General features: G+C 38.2%; 2 protein-coding genes and 1 long non-coding RNA gene across 3 annotated transcripts; 2 read left to right on the top strand and 1 right to left on the bottom strand.

Moving 5' to 3' along the window:
• Window positions 1–5018: 5018 nt before the first annotated feature.
• Window positions 5019–7363, top strand: LOC106090857 (3-oxoacyl-[acyl-carrier-protein] synthase, mitochondrial). The gene has a single exon (XM_013257191.2). It carries the CDS (start codon window positions 5650–5652, stop codon window positions 6997–6999), a length of 1350 nt encoding a protein of 449 aa, XP_013112645.1. The 5' UTR covers window positions 5019–5649; the 3' UTR covers window positions 7000–7363.
• A 3423-nt stretch (window positions 7364–10786) lies between these two features.
• Window positions 10787–11668, bottom strand: LOC131994759 (E3 ubiquitin-protein ligase FANCL-like; the record flags this gene model as incomplete). The annotated part of the gene is made up of 2 exons (XM_059361636.1): window positions 10787–11048; window positions 11114–11668. Coding segments are annotated over 2 exons (597 nt in total), but the record flags the coding sequence as incomplete, so codon positions are not given.
• A 7-nt stretch (window positions 11669–11675) lies between these two features.
• LOC131995389 (uncharacterized) lies at window positions 11676–13262 on the top strand. The gene is made up of 3 exons (XR_009397453.1): window positions 11676–12143; window positions 12423–12541; window positions 12625–13262. It is a non-coding gene; the product is annotated as an uncharacterized LOC131995389 (long non-coding RNA).
• Window positions 13263–16624: the final 3362 nt, after the last annotated feature.

The raw sequence follows: 16624 nt of genomic DNA, 5'->3' as shown, positions 1-16624 counted from the left end.
ATGGACCTAAGTTCCCTGTGTGAAGCTGTTAGTGAATGAGATTGTTAGACGCGTGCCATTATATTCCCTAAAGGCTGGTACTACGTTCTTTTTCACGGAAAAATTTCCGAAAATCGTTTTTGGCCAAAATGTTGCCATTCTTTGGCCAAAATAATGTGACATCAAACAATTTATCAGCTATTTACGAGCATGTGTACACACACAAATGTGAGTGTGTGGGTCGTATTGAAATTTATGTATGTTTTTGTAATTTCAACCAAAACCCACCCCTTCGTAATTAATATATTATGAAACACAAAACAATTTAAAAAGAGACAAATGCAGAATTTATTTGTAAAAATAATTAGATTTTGTAGTATTTTCACTGTTATATAATAAGTTAAATAAGAACAAATTTCCAAAAGCCTTTGTCAGCATATTCCACTTTTATCCAAATATTGTTGTTGTGATTGCAAGACCAAAAGCGCAACACATTTTTTCACAAACCTTATTTTTTCGTAAAGATTGATTAAGTTGCATGTTATGAAATAAATATTTATTTTTCTTTCGAGTATATTTACACTTTATTTTTTCCAACCAGAGTAAATACATGTGAGCAACATCACTAAACTAACAAACACCCAGTTACAATTAGAAATGTGACGATCGCGTTTATTTTGCGTAAGAAAATGACTTGTTGCACAGCGTCTGTGGTTGTGCTCTCAATGGGCATCCCGAAAAATAAATTTTCGCTAGATGGAAAAATAAGTTATGACGAAACGAACACATTTCAGCAAAATTTTCCGTTTGTTTTTTTTTTTATATGGAGTTTCAACGCATTAAGGCCGGTACTATATTCAGTTTTTAAACATATTTTTCTGAAATGCCAGAGCAGCCAGAGTTCATCAAGAAATCACAAAAAAGATATTTTTTAGCAAATAATATCATCGCCATCAGTTTCATTCTGAGTCTTATCTGTGGTATTAGTCGTATCATCGGACAAAACAGCAAAATTGGGAGCATTATTACACCTGAGCTGTTTTTCCCTGTCCTTAGTTCGCTTTTGATTCTTCTGCGTTTAAGGTTTTAATACCCACAAACAGAGTCACATTCTGCACAAAGAAAAGCAAATGCAAATTTGCCCATGAACATTCCATTAAGGACCAGGGGCAAATTTCTCATATACCACTGAGTGCTGTCCGATTCAAGTTTAAGCTCAGTGATAAGGGGCCTCCTTTTTATAGACGAGTCCGAACGGCTTGACGTAGCGCGAGATGTTACAGTACCTCACAAATATCGCCATCATTAGGAGGAGTTAACCAGCGCTGAAAAAATTTCGAAATTTCACAGGATTCGAAACCAGGCGTTCAGCGTAAAGGCGGACATGCTAACTTCTGTGCTACGGTGGCCTCTCACAAACAAATGAGAACGAACGAATTCCCATCTTCGATTAATTTTAATTTTGTTTGCTTAATCAAATATAATAGTAAAGTGTGCTTATACTCCCGGATAATGGAGGTAGTAATCGAAGCAATGAAAAAAAAAAAAAAATCAAAAATACCTTATCTATTCCGGATAATCGAGTTCCGACTGTAGTAATTTTTTCTAGCACCAAGAACTTGTAAAATTCCTTGTATACGTCAATGTTTCTTGAGCGAAGTTCGTCTTCCATGTTGTAACTGCGTATTCCAAGGTCAAAAAGCGTTCAAACAAAGGTTGATCTGTTCCATACATTTATAATCCTGCATATAAAAACAACATGTTGTATAGAATGAATTTCGCCACTTTCGCAAAGTTGGTTGTTGAGAGGTTCAATCTGTGAAAATGTGACCACATTCGATTATGCCCATACCAGAGGCGGTTAGTAGTAATGGCGTTTCAAGTGAGCGAAACATCTTTTCACCACGGGCCAACACTAACAAGTGGTTCCATTTTATTTGCTATTCATTAATGGCTAGTTGCTTATTACAATGGCCTAAATCCTTATGGTATGAGGCAGAGGCCGGATTATCCCGATTGTTCGCAGCTACTTGATCTGCCACTGTGGCTCTGAACGCGCAGGAAATGCACCGATTTCCCTGAAATACGCATTTGACCGATGATGGCTTTGATGTCATAAATGTAGGTATGTATATTAGCCTTATTATACATCTTACGAGCTGTGACACTTGCTGGCAGAGAAAGTACATACGTACACTTAAGTGGGTGTAAAAATCTGGGGTGTGTTTCGAACTTGATAATATGTTGTTTAGCTACTTGTTGGGCTTTTAACATCCAGGCAAGAATATTTGGGAGTTGTGAGTGACAGTATTGTCGAATTATCGTCCATATAGAATGTTGAGGGTATGAGCATAGTTTGTTTATAAACCTGTCGCGTGAGTATTACATGTGTTGTGGTAAAGGTATTATGTTGGCTGATTGCTCCAGGCTTAACACATGTGTCGACCAGATGGCGTTTAAGCTAATTCGTACACATATGTATTGAATGCGTTGTAATTGTATAATTTTATCTGCTGCACAATCGGCAAATAAGTGTGACATATACACGATTTTCGGCCTGATAGCTGCCATGTATATTTTCAGAAAGTTTTGTGGGTCTGATCCCCCACGAAACGCCGCACACTGATTAAATAATGTTGACAAAGTTTTTGCAGTTACCTCTGATGTATTCTCTAAAGTTTAGCGGATTGCAGGAGACTGGAAATTCCGTTGCCACCATCGAACAGGAGGCGAAGAGACGGGACGGGACAAGCCCTGTATGTTTGGGTCACCCAGCTAAATTGGGTTTAAGGTGTGCGTAAGCGGGGAAGGACGAAACGACAGCAGCAGCTAATCAAGAATCTAAGGAGGAATTATTTAAACCGCAAGTGTCTAGTGTGCTGATTAAGAGTGATCCAATGCTTTCTTATCCGCCCCTGGATGCGCAAGGAAACTCATCATGACAAGATCGAAAAAATTTTGTGAGACTTGAGACCGCCCTCGATTGGCGCCACGAGATTGCTGAACTGTTCAAAATGCACCTGTACTGGGTGCCGGGCTAGAGGGATATCCCGGAGTATTGTAGAGCAAAATAGCTTGCGAGACTAGGAACTACCTTGCACAGTCCAGGGGATCTGCGAGTATGCCTTTGGCAGCATATATTGGCTCGAAGGCCAATGAATGACAGATTGCGGAAAGTGCCAGTTTTGAATGCAACAAAGAAGAGGTCTATCAATTTGTTGTGATTGGTTGTCTGAAAACATGCTAGTGGATTGAAGGACACAAGTAACAACTTCTGCGATGACGATAAGAAACGCACTGGCAAGCAACAGAAGTTTTATTTTAGGTTCTCATTTCGTTGAGAACTGAATTTGCTGATGTGAGCATTCGCAAGATCTTGAGCTTTTTTTACCGATTAACGGTAGGAAGTGGAAGGCAACTTCCTCCTTTAGTTCCTATGGTATCACAATGGACGAAAACGTCTTGTGAGTCCGGTTGCAGACTACCACTTAAACGTAATCTAACCTATAACTATCAACATCGATGATAAGTACGGTGTTTCACAGGATGTACTAATAGGGAGAGGTCATGCGAACAGCATAGTGCAATTTTTTATTATTGCTTTAATTTTACAGAAAATCTTAATGTAATCTAAACAGAGATTACATTAAAATATCACTTTTCTAAAATCTTAAAAAAATTATATAAGTTGTAAAACAAAGTTTTTTTCTAAAACCACTAACACTCACGCGAAGAGCTGTTAGCAACCGGCCAGCTTTGACGGTATTAAAATGACAGATTTTTGTTTGAATCCTCTTTGTTGTTATCTTCTTTCTCGCATATTCTCAGCCCATGTACGCACACGTAAAAAACATGCACACAAATTTCTTTATGTGTGTTGGCAAAACGTCGATCAGCTTGATGGCAAGATGGCGGCTTGCACCTTATGTTTAAGGGGTGTGTATTGTATTGTATTGTATAGTTAAGAATCATAACACACAAACAATGAAAAATGGAGCGAACAAATAATAAACACATAATCAGAGGTGCACTAATCACTGATTATGACAGATAGTGCACTCAAAATTTTGTTGTTGGGCAACTGCCACTTCCTGTAAATGAATATATCTTGGGGAAAATCGAATAAAAAACTTAATAATAGATCTGTTCGCGTACTTTTCCAGTAAAAATTTCCTGAAGAGTAAGAGCCATGGAGGCCACCGTAGCGCAGAGGTTAGAATGTCCGCCTATGACGCTGAACGCCAGGCTTCAAGGGCCGTGCGATGGTATGTTGTATTTGAATCGTATTAATTGAAACAATTGATACAATTACCACACTAACCACTCTCGATAACCCAGTTTATTAGCTGTACTCATTTCCAATGCATGTGTTTGTGTAATGACAAACTTTCTTTCTGTGGCAATTACACTACTTTCGTGGTACACATGATTTTGTGCATCTGTTGGAAGTTGTATTGATGGCTTCGAACGCTAGACAACGGTAACGGCTCTCGCTGCTGATCCGTGCGCCCAGGTTCGTATCCCGGCCGGGCTCTGCCAATTCTTTTTATTTTCAAGTTTTTTGCCTTTACGGGCGAAGATCATTAAATTTTGAATATTAGGTGTGATGGCTTCAAGGGCCGTGCGTTGGTATGTTCTATTTGAATCGAATTAATTGCGAAAACACCTCTATGATACAATTATCGCATTAACCACGCTCAACAACCCTGCCTATTAGCTGCACTTTTTCCCAATGCATGTGTAATGAAAGATTTTTTCTGCGACAATTACTTCCATTAGCACCTGATTCTGAGCATCTGTTGGAAATTTTATTGATGGCTTCGAACGCTAGACAACGGCAACGCTCTTGCTGTTGCTCCGGACTATTTTTATTTAATGGAAAAATTGCAAAATGTAATCATCATACCGCAAGTAAGCAGTTGTGTGAAACAGCAGTTTCAAGCAGCAGCAATTAAAGGCAGTCTCATTTGTATAACAACCTCAAATCATAAGGTGCAATCCGCCATCTCGCCATCAAGCTGATCGACGTTTTGTCAACACACATAAACAAATTTGTGTTCGTGTGTGTATACGTGTGCGTACATGACCAGAGAATATGCGAGGTAGAAGATAACAACGAAGAGAATGCAAACAAAAATCTGTCATCTTAATACTGTCAAACCTGGCCTGGTTAACTCCTGTTCGCATGAGACTACCTTTCTAAATCCTCCTTGGCAGCATGGTTGAATTAACAATGTTGGCTCACTTGCCCAACAACAACAAAATCAACTGCACAACCCTAAGGTAATGGTGTCGCAAATTCCAAGATCTTTACGGTTCACTACCTGGTAATTATGTCATGGCAAATTCCCACAAGGCTATCAAATTTCTGGATACTTCCTAATTGAAATTCTAGATTTTATTTACATTGTCATGTGCAGCAGCCACAATATCAAAAGATTTGTGATTAAAAATGTGGAAATTATAACTTAAAACAATAAAATGTGAAAAAAAGAAACAAAATTTGAAATTTTAAAATTCAAAACCAAGCATTTGACGTTCTAGTGGGATTTGGAAACAACTCTGGAGTTGGACAATTCCATCAGCTGGGCAATTGAGACAACCTTGTTAGTTCAACCATGCACAGCTGTTTCATATTTACATCGCCGGTTCGAATTTCATTTAGTTAAAATGTATTTCGTAATAAAACTAACAAAACAAATTCAATATTGTCGTAGTATACGGAGGCTATCGACAACTCAATTGCTCTATGGTACAAAGAAAAGAGTTGTAGTAACAGGAACTGGGGCCGTATCGCCTTTGGGCAACAACTTACAGGATTCGTGGCAAAAATTGTTAAAATGTGAATCGGCCATCTCGAGATTGGGAGACGAATTTAAAGGGCTGCCATGCCAGGTTGCAGCGCAAATTCAAAAGGATGAATTGCCCCTACAAGCTTTTTTATCGAAAAGTGATTTGAAGCTTATGAGTCCCGCGACACAACTGTCGATATTAGCAACCGAGGAAGCATTAACATGTGCCAAATTAAATATCAAAGTTTTAGATAATCAAAAGTTAGAACGTATTGGTGTTTGTGTGGGCATGGGAATGTTTGATTTGAGTGAAGTTTACGGTGCTTGGCAACAATTGCAGCGCGGGTACAATCGTGTCAGTCCCTTCTTTGTACCACGACTTCTGCCAAACATGGCTTGTGGTCATATCAGTATGAGGTATGGCTTAAGAGGACCGAATCATTCTGTTTCTACAGCATGTGCCACCGGTGCTCACGCAATTGGAGACGCCATGAGATTCATTCGAAATGGTGATGCCGATGTTATGATAGCAGGCAGTGGTGAGTCCTGCATTGATCCCCTATCAATAGCAGGTTTCTGTAGACTGCGGGCATTGAGTACGAACTTCAATGAAGCACCTGCGAAAGCTTCCAGACCATTCGACAAAAAACGGGATGGCTTCGTAATGGGCGAAGGTGCTGCTATATTAGTATTGGAGGAGTTAGAGCATGCTCTCGAACGAAACGCACCAATATTAGCGGAGATTTTAGGCTATGGTTTGTCTGGTGACGCTTATCACATAACATCGCCAAGCGAAGATGGTGCAGGAGCTACTTTGGCTATGCAGCGGGCTATAATGGATGCTCAAGTACAACCAAACGATATAACATATGTCAATGCCCATGCAACGTCCACACCAACTGGTGATCGAATTGAAGCTAGAGCCATACAAAGAGTTTTTGGCGAGCATGCTTTAAACGTACGTGTTTCCTCAACAAAAGGTGCACATGGGCATTTGCTGGGATCTTCGGGAAATTTAGAAGCTGTGTTTTTGATACAAGGCTGTTACGAAAATCAACTTCCACCATCTATAAACGTAGAAGATATCGACGATAGTGTAGAGGTACAAATTGTTACAAAACCAGAAACTTGGTCCCAGGATGAACACAAAAGACGTGTTGCGTTAAAAAATTCATTTGGATTTGGCGGTACTAATGCTTCGCTATGCATTGCTAGTTACAATAATTGATTTCAATGTCACACATAATTCATCTAAATTGGAGAAACTGCAAAATGGGAAGCATTTCTTAATCTGGTGTGTTCTGTGATTCACTTTCAGTTTCCCCTTAAATCAATTTGTCACTATCACGCAAACAAAAAGTTTAAATTAATTCAGTTTTATCCTTTTTTTTGTTTTATCTAAGAAATCTCAGAATGAAAATTTGGAAAATTTTGAAACTTTATTAACATGATAAAAAGCTGTTAATTTTAGGGGAAAAGTGGAACCCAGAACTAACAGGAATAGTTTTTGTATATTGGGATTAGGATGTATAAGTAAAATTTTAAATAAAAAATTTATTTTTTATTGTCCTTTGTCAATACTTACAAATATACTTTACGTCTATGAGGAAATACACATCGTTGTGAGGCCATAGCTTATTAGATGCCACTTCAAATTCATCTTCAATTTGTTTGTTTGTATGTTTGTGTGTTCATTATAGACTCCAAAACGGCTTCACCTATTTTCTTGAAGTTTTCACAGATGGATGGGGCGGACCCTCCCTCTTACCCCAATTTTCAGAAACGCCAGATCTCGGAGATGGGTGGCGCGATTTAAATTTTTGTGAAATTTTGTGTGCTCTTGTATAGTATCCTAAAAATAAAAATTTGGTATCCAAATTTCGGATAGGACGCCCACCCTAAAACCTACCAAACATATATTTAGGCCAAATGAAAGGTATTTAGGATAAGAAAACGTATCTGATATCCGAATGTCGGACCAAGTGTTAGGGGAACCACCCCAAGCCCCAAAACCCCCCTAAATCGGACATATTTACCGACCATGGCAATATGGGACTCAAATGAAAGGTATTTGCGAGTAGAATACAAATCTGATATCCAAATATGGGACCACGTTTGTGGGGGTCCACCACTTCCCCAAAACAACCCCCCAAACTAGAGTTATTTACTGACCATGGGAATATGGGGGTTAAGTAAAAGGTATTTGAATGTATTGGGTTACCCAAAAAGTAATTGCGGATTTTTCATATAGTCGGCGTTGACAAATTTTTTCACAGCTTGTGACTCTGTAATTGCATTCTTTCTTCTGTCGGTTATCAGCTGTTATTTAGCTTGCTTTAGAAAAAAAGTGTAAAAAAGGTATATTTGATTAAAGTTCATTCCAAGTTTTATTAAAAATGCATTTACTTTCTTTTAAAAAATCCGCAATTACTTTTTGGGCAACCTAATAGAATACGAATCTGATATCCAAATATGGGACCAAGTGTTTTGGGGGCCGCCTTTCACCAAAACATCGCCCAAAGGTGATAAATTTACGACCATAGCAATATGGGGCTCAAATGAAAGGTCTTTGGGTGTAAAGCACGAATCTGATATCAATATTCGGGAAAAGTATCTATGGCGCCACCCCACCACCACAACATTACCCAAATAGTAAATATTTGCTGACTATTGCAATATGAGGCTCAAATAAGAGGGTTTTTAAAGTGGAACACGAATCCGATATATATTTTCAAGGCCAACTCACCGAATGGCCGCCCATCCCACAAAACACCCCCAAGCCGGTCATGTTTGCCGACTATGGAAATATGGGGCTCAAATTAAAGGTATATTTTCCGGGCTTAGTGTTTGGGGGACCACCCCAATCCCCTAAACACCCCTAAATCGGGCATATTTACCGACCATGTCAATGTGGAGCTTAAATGAAAGTAATTGGCGGGTTGAGCAAGAATAAATACCCTTTTTCGAGACCAATTTACAGGGGGTCTACCCCTTTCCCAAAATACCCCAAAAACAGCAATTTTTTACTGACCATCGCAATATGGGACTCAAATGAAGGTATTTGGGAGTAAAGTACGAATTTGATATCCAAATGTAGGACCATGTATTTAGGCATCCCCTCTTTCCCAAAACACCCCCAAAGGAAAAAAAAATTTCGACCATGCCAATATGTGGCTCAAATGAAAGGTATTTGAGATTAGAAAACGAATTTGATAACCTATTTTGGGGCCATGTGTTTGGGAGACGCCTCATCCTGTAAACTTCTCTTAAGCCAATGGCAATATGGGGTTTAAATAAATGACATGTAAGAGAAGAGCGCGATGTGATATTTTTTCAGGGCCAAGTATCTGGGGGTCCACCTTTCCCCCAAAAACACCACTAAATCAGAAATCATGAGAATATCGGGCTGAAATGAAGTATTTTAAGAATGGAGTACACCTTACATCCAAACTTAAATTCGTAGACCAATAAAGATCATATGGGATTCAGATAAAGGCACTTATATTTTTAAACTCTTAGTCCCGTTAGCATGGCATTTCACTAAAAAATCTTCGAAAATAAATATTCTGAAGAAACTTTTGTTCCATATAAAGTAAAAGAAGGCGCAGCGGAGCGGGTCCGGGTCAGCTAGTATAATAATAAAAACGATAGCCCTGTCATTCGAATGCATTGATTTTAATCTAAAATTTATGTGAATGTTATTGTAGCAGTTGTTGTACACTGTGGCGGCAGTCCTTGCCGATGAAGGACACCATCGGGTCAACCCGGTAGAACAACCAGCTGCCATGGGATTGACAAAAATGCATAATACCATTTCTTTCAAAATGCTATTATGGTTGTTAAAAATGAAAATTTTTATTTTTAATCAAAGTTCGCAGTTTAATTTGTAAATTCGCTTGTTTGTTAAGTATTGAGTTTACCTTTTTGTTTTTTTCATTTACTACAATATGTTTACAAAATTGTCATTCTCGGAATAGAAATTTAAACCGATGGTTTAAAGCTGGACTAACAAATGTACATCCCATTTATATCGTGGAACGTAGTCGTTTTTAATCATGTCGTATACAACAATCTATTTTCTGACGGTGGATTTGCGAGTGCGTTGTATTCTTGATATTTTTTAAATTATTTGCACACGAAAGTTTGGTAATAGAAATACGTGGAACTTGATCGTTTAAATCTATGTCGTAAACAACAATCTATTTTCTGACAGTGGATTTGCGAGTGCGTCGTATTCTTGATATTTTGTAACTTATTTCCAAACGAAAGTTTGGCAATAGAAATACACAGTATTAAATAATAAAATCGACTTTATGACCAAAAATTTAAAAAAAAATTCTTAATCGACAACAAAATTTTTTTAAAATGTCGAAAATTTACTATGTCTATATGTGGAGGTGTATCCAAATGTTTATATGTGGAGGTGGCGATCCGTATCTAGCTCCTACAGGTAAGCAATCTCGTTCCGGTCAAAAGGACTGATCGCCGCGGGAACATCAGGCCCATTGGTTATTTAAAGGCGCCAACAAGTCGCCTAGTCATATCGAGCATCATAGGCACTCAGTATTTATGCAAGAGCCGGCGCAACTCGGCCTCTCGCTGAGACTCCGCTCCATACTGCTGATTGTCTGCGACTGCAATTGCAGATACTCCCTATGGATCTTTCCCCTATCTGCAACCTGTAGACGCGCCCGGAAGCTCGCAGCTAAGCTTCTAGTGATAACTATGAACACCACAAAGATCGGAGCTCAAAGTTCCAGCTTGTGTGGTGCTTAGTTATCCCGTGCCGGGCGAAATTATGGTGATTAAGAAAACTGTATATGAATTGCGAATAACGACAATGCGGTTTCTCACAATTTAAACAAATGGTATTTCAGCACTAGAGATGTCGAATTGATGGGCCATACTTCATGGAGCCTCAAATTGGTATTCATTGACTTATTTTTATATTCACTTTAACTTTTCGGTTGCCCTTGAAAATAACTTGAGATTACCACGCAAATAAACTTCTAAAATTGTTGACAAGGGCTAACGTATACTTTTAACAGGTGTACTTCTTGGCTTATACAAAATTGAGATATATTTTACATATTTGGATTCCATTCGGTTTCGGATACACAAATACACGTTAATTCGCACATGTTAATCAAATAAATAACAATAGTTATCTACATGTAATTAAAATCATATACTTAATAAAAAGTTTAATATTTGCATATTACCAAATCCCAACAGCTATTTCAGTTGCAACAATTCTTGAAATGATGTAGAAAGTTTCTGTAACGATAAATACTCACATACATTAAAAAAAACAGACTAATTGGGGTTTTCAAAGTACCTACCGATTTACAGAATGGGCAAGCCCCAAATGCAACATCAAGGAACGTTTTACCGTCAGCTAAAGTGCTGAACCATTCTTTTAAACATTCAGCATGAAATATCAAACTGCAGTTGGAATTATCACAGGAAATTATAGGTATTTCGCCTGTGTCTAATTTGTAAGTGTAACAAATGTTACAAAATTGCAACGAGGCTTCTGATCCATCAGGAGGAGGCATGGGGAAGAAGCATAAATCAAAAATTCGCAGAAGATTTTTGTGAACATCAAGTTCGCTATCCCAGTCACACAATCCCTCACTATAAATACGTCGCAAATTTGCTACTTCTGTAGTTGGCCCAATTATATGGACGGTCATTGAACTTAAAGGAGCGAAAGGATCAGAAAATTGTAATTTCAAAAAGATACGTTCTTTAAGTACGAATAAACGCCAATTTTCCTTTGTGGTTGGCAAAGTTGGTTGAACCACATGGCACAATTCGTCAATATCTGTAAAGTTTTCGTAAAATGAAGCCAAATCTTCCAGAAGTTTTCGAAAATGCTGCAGTAATGCTGTAAGATGTCGTGGACCCCGGAGGGTCCGAACTGTCTCAGCGGAGAAAGGGGACATAGTGTGCTGGCGGGCGCTGGCTGTTGGCGTTAGAGCTCCGGCTGTGGCTCAGTCTGGGGCGCGGTTCTTGCCAACACACCATGTCCAGAGACAGCTGACAAAAAAACTAAATTGAAACCAGCTCTGGATGGGATAACAACACAGGGTCATACTTACTTTACGGCAGGCACGTTATTCGCCTTCTTACTCGCACTTACCGCTATGGATTCGCTCTTCAGGGGGCACTGAGACATCCTACAGTGCCCTGGACGGCCCACCCCAACCATGGTATCCGTTGTCCAACAGTTTTGGATACCCCAGAATCGTCTCCCCGTTCCCCCTCTACAGCATGGTGCACTACCCCTTCCTTACCTTAATGATCTACTCTTCCATAGCGAAATGAGAATACTAAGCCAAGTGGAATTTCATTTCTACGTTATAAAAGGTATGTATGGGCTTTATTTAGAGGTTACATCCTCTGATTTTGATTCTATACGTTAAATTAACATTGATCAAAATATTTAAATGTTAAAGAAAGCTTTATAATTACTGCAATTTACAAAAACAAAAAAAAAACGCAATTTTAAGGCAATGCAAAGTAAGAAATTCAATTAATTAGATAAAGATTAAAACAAATCAAACTTCTAAAATCAATCCAAAAGGACTTAAAAAAAAAATAAAAAAATTACAATATATATATATAACTGTTTTTTTTTCTTTTCAGAAAAGTGCCTTTGTTGCGTCTGTCAGATCGCCGGACTGGAATGCTTCGACGACGGCTCCCCTGGATAGCAAGACAATTTGGTAGCGGAGGTGCCCTGGATCTCCCTTTTTATGTTCTTGGTAAGTATGTATAGGTAGTTCGTGTAATGTCTTACCCTCAATAAAAATATATAATTTCTTGTTTTTCTTTTTTTTTCTTTTAGCCAACCTGCAGGGACAACATTAAACGACCAAAGGGTCTTTTATTTAAAGTGTATTCCTAGTGCCCTAGAATGAGCTCACCCTACTTCCTAGGTTGTATCGTCCGTTCAATCACCGGACTGCAGATATGAAACCCAATGTCTACCCTGTTTGCTGCCTAAGTTATTCTGTTTTCCTTTTTTTTTATTTCTTATATTTTTATTCCAGGATGTGTGTCAAGCTAAGTTTCTCTGTGTATCGTTCTAAGTATTGAACATATAAAAAGGAGCATACATCGGCCTACCTTGGCACCTACGGGCTGCTGGTGCAAAATTCCCTCGGGGACACTGGAGCAGATGGCGGCGGTGGAACCAATGATGAAGCTGGAGATGCTGATGAGATGATGATGTTGTTGAGGATGGAAATATTGACGTTGCCGTGGATGACGATGGTTAAAATTGCAGTAGAGGTGGGTATTTATTATTTGACAAAAAGTTTTTGTTGTTCTGTTTAGTCTTTGCTATGTTTTATTCGTGGCTCAAATTAACGTTCTTTTTCAAAGCTTTTTATATTTCACAGGATCTTTTTTCCTTAGCATTAATTAGCACTAATAAGTTTATTTAGCTTTAAGTTGATCTAAAGTAACTTCAGCTTTTTTACTACAAAAGCTAGTCTTTATTCCTTTCACAAAAACAAAGGAACATTTATTTGCTTTTAAATAAAAAACTTTATGCCTTTGGCATCACATATTCTGATTTGTTTTTTTTTTTCTTTTGTTTGTCAAGCTCACAATCAAAGGTTTGTAGAACACAACATAACCTTTTCTTTTTTTTAAAGTTTTCTCTCTTTTTGTAACACCACTTTCAACACTCTTGAGTACACCACCTCTTACTGCTTGCACGGCTCCATCCAAAAAGAACTCGTCATCTTCCCTTTACTGTCCATCATGGTTCCCCCAAGCCATCATGTCCACCGAGGAACCATCATAAAATTTTGTTTTCCAAAATAGCAAAAACAAACAACATATGGTTTCCTCGATTTTCATTGTAGTAGTTACCTTTGTATGTGGAGGTAACATATGCTGGTATCGCAGGGTTGCATTCACCAGCTGCCATAAAAAAAACAGACTGTTCAAACCCAGATGTCGCTCTTCTCTAATCAGACATAGGGTGACACGCTACAAACCCAATCATCCTTTAGACGTCACCGTCATAGGATGGGAGGGAAAAACAAATTTTTGTCATGTATATAATAACATAACGTGTGAACGTAGCATTAGTCAAACCTATCTCAGTGGGTGTAGCCTCCTTAAGAAAAAGTAATTCTTCTCCAATAAATGTACCTTGGGCTATAAGTATACCTTGAGTCGAGTAGTACCTATCCGGTACTCGACTAACCAGTTATACCTTCCTTAGACATACCTTGATCAAATTAATTATATCACTAAAGCGGACGGACGGAAAAAATATGCTGAATAAGCATTTAAATTAAAAGGTAAGTAAAAGTGGTAAAACTAAATATTGTGAAATAAAAACGAAAAAAAAAATAAAATAAAATAAGCATATAAAAATGCTTTGGATAAAAAATTACAAGGTGCGTCCAAAAAAAACCAAAAAAAGTGCGGTAAACTTTACGCGTGTGCGTGTGTGTGTGTATAGAAATGAATGGACGAGTAACTACGCCAAAAAAAACTTAATAAAAAACTCTACTTGCCTAACAAAACGCAATAAAAATGAAATGTAAATAAACAAAAGTGTAATGTATAGAAAATTATATGCCGGCCGTGGAGGAATTCCCATGAAAAAGTGAATTATAAGATAAAAATTGTTATACGGTGCTGTGTGTGTGTGAATGGAATCAAACGGCAGTAAACCAAAATAACAGGCACCGGCCAGTAAATAATGCCGGACAAAGAATTAATAGGAAAAAAAAGGTAAAAACCTAAATTTTTAATAACCAACAGTGAAAACTGGCAGAAAAATAAATTTAAGTGGTTATGTACAAATCATATGTGGTTTGCAAAACGTAACCTACAAAAAAACTAACTAAAAAAAATTCAACCAAAAAAAAACGGTTTAATTTGATGTGCAAGTGTGTGTGACTTTAAGTGCGTATTACTTTACGGTATCCCTACCATCATCTGTAAACCACTCAAATCATGAATGGAGGTGGGGGTGCTAAAACCAAACTGAGTGCCAAGACAAATTACTCCGCAAAAAGTGAAGTGTGAGAAACCAACAAAAACAATTGCGGAAAATGTGTGTGTGTCATGTGCCTAATGTAATGCAAACATAGAACAGGTGTTAACACTCTCTTCTTCTTGTGATTTAAACAGATCGAAAGAAACAGAACGATAATGAAATGCTGTGAATCATTTATAAGTTCAATGAACGCAAAGTGAAAGTGTTGTGAGAAAGTTAAAGTAAAATCAAGGTAAAATCTCAACTTGGAAAACGGGAAAAAAAATAAAAGAAAATTTATAAAAATTGTGTAAACACAAAAAAAATTAAAGGAAATGGAAAATTAGAAATTTTCGAAATAAAAATAAAAAACTCTACCAAAGAAAATTTTCGGAACCAAAGCTAAAATGTTTGAATGAAATTAATGTGAAACAAAAGAATTATTTCAGTGAAAATACATACACCAAAGTTAAAAATGTAAAAAAAAACAATATAAACAAAATTGAAGTCTATTTTCGTTTGGTCAAATAAGTGAAAATAACAAGCCGCTAATTTAAATCAGAAAAATTTTAAATGACAAAAAAAAACAAGAATCTAAAAAAACTACGAAGCTCCCAAAGATAAAAATACAATGAGATTCAAAAGCAAAAATTCCTCAAAATTCTAAACTTCAAACAAAAAAAAATAAAAACAAAAATTCCTCTAAAAAAATTAAAAATATCAAACCAAAGGAAAATCTTAAAATAATAAATAATTTTAAAAAAAAAATTGCATTTTGACTAAACAAACTTCCTTCTTGGTTCTCTTTCCAGATGCTGCAACGACACCAAACTCGCATCGGCCGCTTCGCTTGAGAGCACGGACCATACCAGACGTGGACCAGCGACCTAATGTGCCCGGGGCAGATGAACTGGTAATTGTCAAATAAATAATACGCCACGGCGTATTCTTTATTACTCCTCTCAGCCCCCTACTTGCACTCACCACGGCATCCCTCGCCCCATGTCCAAGATGCCATAGCGATAGAAAGACGGGTCGGCCCGACATACACCGAGGTCGTCAAGAGGCTCTACCGTGGTTGAGTGATCTCCTGGGGCCGGCATCGAAAGATGACAATCTCTCGTCCGGACAAAACGCCTTCCGCCGCAACTCGCGCTCCATGTCCAAGATGCCATAGTGATAGAAAGACGGGTCACCCACTGCGAGGTTGACAGCGAGCTCTCCGGCGGTCGAGGCACCCCAGATAGGCAGAGAGAAATGGCACTACCTCGTTCTAACCCCTGTGCACATTACACCACTGGAACACTCCTGGCGGCCCCGCACTCGCGACTGCGTAAGACCACGAGTTTCGTCGCTCTCAGTCCCCGACGGATAATTCAGGTAAGTATAAGGTAAGTATAAAGTTCCAATCCTCTAGGTCCATTTACTCATCGTACACACACACACGTCCTTCACCGCCTGTTGACCATGGGATGTAACTTGCAAGGAATTTTATGGAAGCAATTCAAATGACCATCTATAGACGGTTTCGCCTAAACTGCCGCCCAAGGCGAACAAAAAAAAATCTAAGTTTAACCCAGAAACTGCGTGCCTGCCAAAACTAAAGCTAAGTATCCTTAAATCTAAAATTAAAAGATAATTCAAATTCTAATTCATTTCAATACTTATCCTACAGCCTACTATTCTATTGCCTTGCATCTACTATCCTTGGATTCCTAAGGAGGATTTGGAAAGTACCATCAACCAGGTAAGTGATTGCTACTTCCTCATCAAAGGTGTCGCCGTAGTATAGCGATCTATCATCGTTATGCCTATTGCTTAAGATCCTTCGCGTGGTATACCC

This window comes from Stomoxys calcitrans, chromosome 2 (genome assembly GCF_963082655.1).
Source record: "Stomoxys calcitrans chromosome 2, idStoCalc2.1, whole genome shotgun sequence".
NCBI lineage: Eukaryota > Metazoa > Arthropoda > Insecta > Diptera > Muscidae > Stomoxys > Stomoxys calcitrans.
Note: the sequence above shows the minus strand (reverse complement) of the source record. Positions and strands in the feature narration are given on the sequence as shown.

Bases quoted from the DNA above. Each gene is read 5' to 3' on its own strand.
- LOC106090857 (XM_013257191.2), top strand. From the start codon at position 5,650: ATGTATTTCGTAATAAAACTAACAAAACAAATTCAATATTGTCGTAGT.